At 47.2% G+C, this 8,163-nt stretch overlaps 3 protein-coding genes across 3 annotated transcripts; 2 read left to right on the forward strand and 1 right to left on the reverse strand.

The window, feature by feature from the left end:
• Positions 1-784: 784 nt before the first annotated feature.
• Pmar_PMAR018270 (eukaryotic peptide chain release factor, putative) lies at positions 785-2,778 on the forward strand (the record flags this gene model as incomplete). The annotated part of the gene is made up of 14 exons (XM_002766389.1): positions 785-875; positions 1,006-1,078; positions 1,124-1,210; positions 1,260-1,379; positions 1,422-1,536; positions 1,585-1,710; positions 1,760-1,819; positions 1,871-1,968; positions 2,017-2,112; positions 2,158-2,221; positions 2,271-2,389; positions 2,432-2,540; positions 2,587-2,669; positions 2,715-2,778. 14 exons carry the CDS (start codon positions 785-787, stop codon positions 2,776-2,778), a joined length of 1,305 nt encoding a protein of 434 aa, XP_002766435.1.
• An 834-nt stretch (positions 2,779-3,612) lies between these two features.
• Pmar_PMAR018271 (Lysosomal protective protein precursor, putative) lies at positions 3,613-6,085 on the reverse strand. Its single transcript, XM_002766390.1, has 10 exons — positions 5,861-6,085; positions 5,430-5,734; positions 5,275-5,386; positions 5,033-5,227; positions 4,862-4,983; positions 4,685-4,810; positions 4,546-4,634; positions 4,381-4,501; positions 4,100-4,331; positions 3,613-4,048 (listed from the first exon to the last, which is right to left on the reverse strand). Exons 1-10 carry the CDS (start codon positions 6,066-6,068, stop codon positions 3,867-3,869), a joined length of 1,692 nt encoding a protein of 563 aa, XP_002766436.1. The 5' UTR covers positions 6,069-6,085; the 3' UTR covers positions 3,613-3,866.
• Positions 6,086-6,231: 146 nt separating this feature from the next.
• On the forward strand, positions 6,232-8,136 carry Pmar_PMAR018272 (conserved hypothetical protein; the record flags this gene model as incomplete). Its single annotated transcript, XM_002766391.1, has 6 exons — positions 6,232-6,476; positions 6,618-6,723; positions 6,772-6,846; positions 6,894-7,001; positions 7,050-7,193; positions 7,255-8,136. The coding sequence occupies 6 exons, from the start codon at positions 6,232-6,234 to the stop codon at positions 8,134-8,136; spliced, it is 1,560 nt and encodes a 519-aa protein (XP_002766437.1).
• Positions 8,137-8,163: the final 27 nt, after the last annotated feature.

Consider the following 8,163-nt stretch of genomic DNA (forward strand, 5'->3'; position numbering starts at 1 on the left):
AAGCTGTACATACGTGCTGTCTACTGGTGCGCGCAGTGGCTCATCACTGCCGATGTGAGAGCAAAGGAGTAATGTACAAGATGCTGCTTGCCTCGGATAATACAACTATAATAGCTGAACTATCCCGGAAGAATGCGTTCACGAGCCGAAACTATTAATTTCGGACTACGAATACCTCACGTGATTAGTAACCACGTCACGTGGTCCACGTAAGGTATTCGTTTATTCGTAGTAACCACTGATTACTTCGTTTTATTTCGCAAGAAACGGTGTTTAATATATTACCTACCAAGCATGGAATCGAACCTGGGCGACCTACATGATAAACTAGAACCCTAACCGCTACACCACAACAACCGTGAGTTTCTTAACGCCGCGCTTCGCGCGACGCCGTTTTCTACTGTTTACATGCACTTGCACTACTCTTTATTAGGTGACATCGGTGAAATCCGGTGACACTCGGTGAAGTGTCCCTAATCAGAGGCCTATTTCACAAGCCACCATAAGGAGCGAAAATTGTAAAGTACCGTACGGTTTCATTGCAAGGGGCTTTCACATCCTTACGATTTGCGGGGTAACAGTAAGATAAGATCAGCCTACTGGCTTTGAGGAGGGCGTTTGTGATCTACAAGAATGTGGATATTCTTACAATTTTCTAGTCACGGATTCGGCACGGAAACTTGTACGGTGGGTGCATTTGGAGACTATGAAAGACTGTAGCGCAGAAGTGAGAGGCCATTTTCTGTTTTCCTCCTCCTTCTCCTCCGCCCTCTCCTAACGTATAATGAGTTCTGTTGAGGATTCCAATGAAGCCGCTATCGAACAATGGAAGATTCGGAGGTTGATCAAAAGCTTGGAGGCAGCTCGGGGGAACGGTAACTACTATTAGTACTACTACTATTGCTACTACTACTATTAGTACTACTATTACCATTACTACTACTACTACTACTACTACTACTAGTACTACTACGACTCTAGCACCAGCATTAACGCACTTCACAGGTACTTCGATGATCTCATTGATCATCCCTCCCAAAACCCAAGTTGCTCAGATGGCAAAGATGCTTGCAGAAGAGTATTGCTATTCTACTAAGTGCATTCCTATCACTCGGGTCATTAGGTATGGTACCGCGTCCAATATCAAGTCACGGGTTAACAGATTGTCTGTTCTTTCTGCTATTACATCTACTCAGCAGCGACTGAAATTGTGAGTTCTCACTCAAGCTACTGTAACAGGCATCACCGTGCTCATATAGATACAATAGGACCCCCCCTAATGGTTTGGTACTTTACTGTGGTACTGTTCTCACTGATGATGGCAAGGAAAAGCAGGTCACTATTGATTTTGAGCCTTTCAAGCCTATCAATACTAAACTGTAGCTCACCGCTCTTATGCGTTGTCATTCTCCCCCCTGTAGGTACTTGTGTGATAACAAGTTTCACACTGAGGATTTGAATCAGCTCTTAGAGTCCGATGACAAGTTTGGATTCTTGATTATGGATGGTAATGGAAGTCTCTTCGGCACAGTACAAGTAATACACTGTCCTCGTCGCCGGGCCGGACCTGACCAATTCTCTCAGGGCTCTAACCGAGAGGTACTTTACAAGTTTTCAGTAGATCTTCCCAAGAAGCACGGAAGGGGTGGTCAGTCTTCCATGCGTTTTGCTCGATTAAGGCTTGAAAAACGACATAACTATCTGACCAAGGTGAACAACAATTCCAGCCTCGTAGCTACAGTACGCCTTTTGATATCAGGTTGCTGAGCTTTTGACGCAACATTTCATCACTAACGATAGGCCTAATATCGCCGGACTTGTACGAATCTCAGAGCTCTCATTTTCCAATTACAAATGGAACTTGTTGCAGGTGTTAGCAGGAAGTGCCGAGTTCAAGAACGACTTGGCCAATTCGCAGTTTTTCGACCCGCGTTTAGCGGCCATCCTTATCAAAGTGGTGGATGTGAGGTAATGCTCATACCAATTTTGGAAGGTGTGTGGAGTGCTCCTTGTCAGCTACGGTGGAGAGAACGGCTTCAATCAAGCGATTGAGCTTGCCTCTGATACGTTGAAGAACGTCAAATTCATCCAGGAGAAAAAGCTTATCACGAAGTACTCCATAATGATGCACTCTAATACTCACTGATATGAATTTAGGTATTTCGAGGAGGTAGCCCAGGATACGGGAAAGGTCTGTTTTGGTATTGACGATACTCTAAAGGTCGGCAGCAACGCGCTCCCAGCTCATGGCGCTTATGCTCCTTCCTCAGTGTTTGGACATGGGTGCTGTGGAGACCCTTATAGTGTTCGAGAATCTCGCCATCAACCGTTATCACATCCGGAACCCTCATACCGACACTGAGGATGTCCTTTACCTCTCACCCGAACAGTAGGCTCTTTCGCATAGGAGGTTATGATGGCTTGTTATTAGGGAAGTACAAGAGAGCTACTTCCGGGATGCCGATACAGGTGTAGAGCTTACTGTTGTGGAAAAAATGCCTATCACTGAGTGGTTGGTCAATAACTACAAGAGCTTCGGAGTCAGAATTACTTCCCTATGAAATGTGTCGATTTAGTTCTCTTCAGGCCAAGTTGGAGTTCGTGACCGATAAAAGTGAGGAAGGCGCCCAGTTCGTCCGTGGGTTTGGTGGTATTGGTGGCCTCTTGCGGTGAGCAGCTCACGATAGGAATAGTGTGATATCGATCATGGTCAGATACGCTGTTCAATTGGAAGCCCTCGAGGAGTGGGATGGTGACTCTGATGATGACTTCATGTAAATTGCGTTACAGTCACCAGCACAGGTGATGATGATGACACTGCTGCTGCTGCTAGTCTCACTGGCGTTTGATGATACTCTTAGTTCATCTCTCATTATAGTCATCACTCTCTGCCCTACTATTACGAAGGACAAGTACTGTGTATTAATTGTCGTGCTTGTCAATTTGTGATAGGGAATGTTGATGGTTTCCAATATCACTAGAATGCTCTTGTGTGCCAGTGATAGGGAGAGAAAAGTCATCACATTTGGTGCCCAGTTGAATAGAACGTATTCTATGCATTGTTTATCCGCCTGGAAACTTCGAAGATGTATTCGTGATGCAGTTGCCTACATTTTCAGTCGGGTAACGAAAGTTGTGATGATTACTTTGCAGCCGTTATTGATCATATAACATGCAAACCGAGAAGAAGCATGTGAATCTATCGGAGACACCCGAATCAACCACAGGTGTTGTGGCACGCCATTTACGTATCAACTGGACCTGTCAATTTCGTTAGTATTTTCAACAATAATACTCACAAGTATGAGGGACTCACAAAAGTCTGAGTAACCACCTAAGTAACGGAAGCCATGCTCATGGACATTTCCCTTTTCCCCTCATTTAAGCCGCATCAATCCCATTGGCGTATCATCCATATTATGGAACTGTAGCGAGTATGAGTAATACTCTGTATTTAGTAACAGTATCTCATACTACCGCCTTGATTACTGTCTTTTACTCCACTATGGAAGTTGCTTATTCGAATGAGCATCCGTCACACATAAAGCTCAGATGCTGTGTACATACTTCAACTAAACACTTGAATATGCATAGTAGTGGTATTGACAACACTACATCATTAATGCACTGCTCACATCTGTAAACGTGAGGAGATGCAATATGGTTAAAAGGTAATAGACAAACAACAGAATTGATGGCTACGACACTATTGCCATGATAAAAGACAATCTACTCCTTACATTATGCCACACTGATAACAGAACTGCGGAGAAGTGATCTCCTGTGTATATATACACTCTATATCAAAACCTCCGTCATTGCTGATGATATTCCAGCACAGATATCATGACAACAACAGAGGCTATCTAATCCTCATACGATTGGAAAAGGTGTCCATCGATGAAGGTTTCATACATATGAAGTGTTTCGAGAGGTTTGTCCATAGGTGCCATATGACCAGCACCAAAAACACGCAGAAATGCAAAGTTCTTGAAGCCCTTATACAAGCCAACAGGAACCTTCACGATCTCCGCATCTTCACCATTTCCTGAGATCACATATGATTTCAAAGGACGGATAGGTTCCATAATCTGTTCACCTGATGCTTCTGGGACGGCTTTTTGAGCATTCATTTCTAACAAGGGTTGCTGCGCAAAATCTCTACTGAATTTCCATTCTATTTTCTCAGTCCATGCTTTGTTCCCTAACCAGTTGCATATAAAATCTTGATCTCCAGCATATATCAAAACCTTCGCCCCCGAGGCCAGTACTGTCTGGACAGCGGAAGTGTAGTCGGCCAGGAAATCTCGAGGGGCCAAGGCCGTCCACACCTGAGCCAACCCTACAGCCCAACGAACCACAAGAATAGGAGTACTCTACCCCTGTATTGCTCTCACTCCACGGCTTGATGACGGCACCGAGTTCAGCACGAACGTCGGGGCGATTCAAAAAGCGGTCCAAATGTGAGAAATTATAGGGGTGGTTCAGTCGCATGTCGTACCTAGTTCAAATGCACAGCTCCTTAAAGCTTGGCTATGAGCTCACTCGTTAGCTCCTGAGGCGAGGGCTTTACTCAAAAGCTTAACATTGAAAACGTAGTTCATCTCCTGGCACGCAGTTGGCAAGGGCGAATTCTGTGATAGCATCAAATACAATTCCACAGTGATGAGGTTCTCTTCACTACCGCGTTGTTGACGTCAAGATGCTTATAGCATTTATCGATAAGATCAACGGTCTCGAGTCCTGCATCGTTCAGTTGTTGGTAAGTAATGTAGTTTACAATAGAAGGTGCAGTACCAGAATTGTACGCCTGTTGTTATCAATGTTAGCAAACCACGGTGGTGATATACACTATACTCACCATTTTCGAATACCATTTCACTTGCTCGGCCGGTACTGTCAAACCGTTACCAACAGCCATACCTTTGATGTCTATGTAAACGGGACGACGATGGCTGCCCAGCAGCGAACTCGATGGTGAACCTAGAACATGCTCAAGATGTCATTCCCGGGGCGCAGATTCGAAGTTTACTCAGAAGCCTCTTATTTTCATCAATGATCTTGGCTGTCACCACTGGAACGTAGTGGCCGCCGTAGGACTCTCCAGTGATGTGAAATTTCTTGTTGTACTGCGGGAATCGATGAAAGAATGCTTGCAAGAAGTGATACATGTCCTCAGCAATCTCAACCTCAGAGGTATCATATGAGCCTGTTGAGAACCCCGTACCTGCCAAGTTTGCATCAGAGTCGATGACGACAATTTCGAAGTCATACCAGGTGGCTGGTCCACCCATAGCATGTTGGTCTTCTGGGTCCAGCTGTACTCGTTATGAACAGTATTAGATCCATCCTCGTTTACACGACAAGGACCATTTTCTGCTAGTAACTGTAAGAACACATATAATCGGTGAATGGTGTTTCTACCATACCGCGATCATAGAGCTCGATCCGGGACCCCCGGTGAGCCACATGGTTGTAGGAGCAGCCTCAGTAGGCTGTTGATTGCGCTTTTCGAAGAACCAAAAGAAGTACTTCTTGTCGAGCTTGTCATCAATTGTGAAGTAACCAGAGTACTGCTTCACGTTGGCATCACACAGTCGAGGCTCCCGTAAAAGGAGATGCGACTTCCGCCCTGCTCCGGCAAGGTACTCCTGGTGCTCAAAGCCCACCGAGGAGAAGTCGTTGTTGAGGAGGAAGGCAGCGGAGGAGTTCAGCTGGAGCGACTGGGGCCGGTCTGAGAGAAATGACGATGGTAACGGATTTTACATGAGCCCCTCTCAAGCAACCGATTCTGAATGTCGGAACTAGTTCAGTTCCGATACCACACCAAGAGGAAGAGAGCGGATAAGTCAGTGGTTACCTCTATAGGCATTGACGTAGTAGAGGTAGAAGCTGGTGAGAACGGCGAGGACTACAGCGGCCACGGTGGCCTTCTTTTTGATAGACTGCTCACACTTGTTGCCGTTGCGGCTCGTGGGGTTCTCGGACAGTACAGTATAAGCATGACCACTCCGACCGAGGAGGAGTGATTGAGATAAGGAAGGGAAGTCGGCGTCGAGGTTGGCCATTTTAACGTGACACGTTCCGGAATTGGCTGTGGCAGGATTGGCAAATCTTGCTCTCTTGCATTTCCTCAACGGAATTATCAAACCGATTGTCTACTGTAGTAGCTTGAGTAGTGAGTGGAAGTGATTATGATGAGCATCGATATAGCTGGGTATTCTCTGCCTTATGGAGCCACAACAGCAGCAACACCAGGAGGACCAACAACAACCCTCGGTTGAGGATAGTTACCCTCGAGGGGAAAAACGTACCGCCGGTGTCGACGCTTCCTGGGATAGCAAAGACGGGCAAGGGCAGGAGCAGCCTTCCTCCTCCTCTTCCTCCATTACTCGCCCTGCTAAAATCAGTAACTGGGATGCAGCACCTCCTGCTAACTCGAATGCTACGACGACTGGGGACGAAGATGATGGCAAGTACGAACGAGGGTACATTTCCTGGGCGATACATTTCTTTTGAATTTTTTACTGTAAAAAGCTGTGCATTTCGCCACTCTGTTGAATGCTACTAATGCGACTGCAATAACCGAATCTCATTGATACTAATACCTTCCTCAGATTTCATAAGGATGTCCCTTTACCTCATTGGGCCGCTGGAAAGGTCATAGGAAAGCAGGGCGATACCATAAAACGGATACAACGTCAAACTCATTGTGAAGTGAAGGTGGTCATCATCCTTGAATAGCATCATCACTAGTAGTGCTCTTCTTAGTCCGATCATGGTGAACGCGACACTGATGGTAACAGAAGTCTTCATCTCATTGGTGACACTCAGGAAATCCTAAATGTAATAGTACATAATCATCGCATCTCTACTACTGTCAATACTCCTAGGCTTGCGAGGCAGCCATCGAAGAGATCATATTCACATGTCGTAAGCCTGTCGTGGGCCCTGGAGATTCGAAAAAGGAAGTTGTTATTTCCAACGACATAGCAGCGAAGGTCAGCCAGCCCCTGCGGCCCTCGTGTTTCGAAATACGGCTAAGTCAGGTCATTGGTTACAGGGGATGTGTTATTGACGAGATCAAACGACGATCGCATACTCGCATTGAGGTGGTCCCTACCGAGGACGGTGGTCCTGGGGAGGAGAGGACAGTCGTGCTAGTTGGACCTGAGGAAAATTGCGAAGAAGGGGTAAGGACTTGCTGCCATCCCGGAGGTATCCGGTTCGAATCCAGGTTGTGTCATTTTGTAGGCACGTATAGTACGGGAAATCGTGACTGGCGAGCTCGACATATCACCGATCATTGATGACTTCAAACGGGAGCATCAACTGGATGAGTATGATCTTTCCGGGGGCAAGGGTAGCGGCTACCATGGTAAAGGTGGTAAGGGCTACGACTGGCGCGGAGGCAGCAGTAAGGGTGGTTGGGGTAATGACAACTCTCGGTATGCTGGTGATAATGGTGATTGGTCTGGCAGTGGTAAGGGAGGCTGGTCTGGCGGTGGTAAAGGAGGTTGGGGTAAGGGCAAGGGCGGTGACTATGGTGGGAAGGGCGGCTTCGGCAAGGGAGGTGATGACTCATCCGACTATTATGGTGGTCGTGGTAAGGGGTATGCGCCCAGTCCGGCTCCCTATAGAGGTAAGGGTAACCGTTGTGACCCCTATAGTAGCTCTCGCTATGGCGGTGGTGGCGGCAAAGGGTACGACTCCTACAATAAAGGAGGAAGTGATTCGTATGGAGGTGGTGCTACTAGATATGAGAGGGCAGCAGCCCCCAGTGGTGGTGATTATTATGGTAAGGGTGGCTATGGTGGTGGGAAAGGAGGAGGAGGTCCCGGTGGTGATTATGGCTACGGCAAAGGTGGCCCCTATGCTAAGGGAGGGCCCAGCAACGATGGAGGGTATGGGGGTAGTTGGGGAGGCAAGGGTAAGGGTAAAGGAGGAGGAGGACGAGGCTGGTCCGGTGGTGGTGGTTGGGACTCAAGTCCTGAGGATTCGGGTGCCTCTCAAGGTGGTGGAGGTGGCCCTTCATCGTACAGTAGTAGGCCCTGGGGTGGCAGTGGTGATGGGCAGCATTGGGGTGGTGGTGGTAAGGGAGGAGGAGGAGGAGGCAAGGGTGGCTATGGTTACTGAGCGGCAGCGTATGGTCGCTGATTGATC

Source organism: Perkinsus marinus (assembly GCF_000006405.1).
Source record: "Perkinsus marinus ATCC 50983 genomic scaffold scf_1104296972926, whole genome shotgun sequence".
Classification (NCBI taxonomy): Eukaryota; Perkinsozoa; order Perkinsida; family Perkinsidae; genus Perkinsus; species Perkinsus marinus.

Bases quoted from the DNA above. Each gene is read 5' to 3' on its own strand.
- Pmar_PMAR018271 (XM_002766390.1), bottom strand. From the start codon at position 6,068: ATGGCCAACCTCGACGCCGACTTCCCTTCCTTATCTCAATCACTCCTC. The intron at 5,387-5,429 runs GTATGGTAGAAA...GTGTTCTTACAG, and splicing joins GATCGAGCTCTATGATCGCG to TTACTAGCAGAAAATGGTCC. The intron at 4,049-4,099 runs GTGAACAGATTA...ATGTGATCTCAG, and splicing joins AGCCGTCCCAGAAGCATCAG to GAAATGGTGAAGATGCGGAG.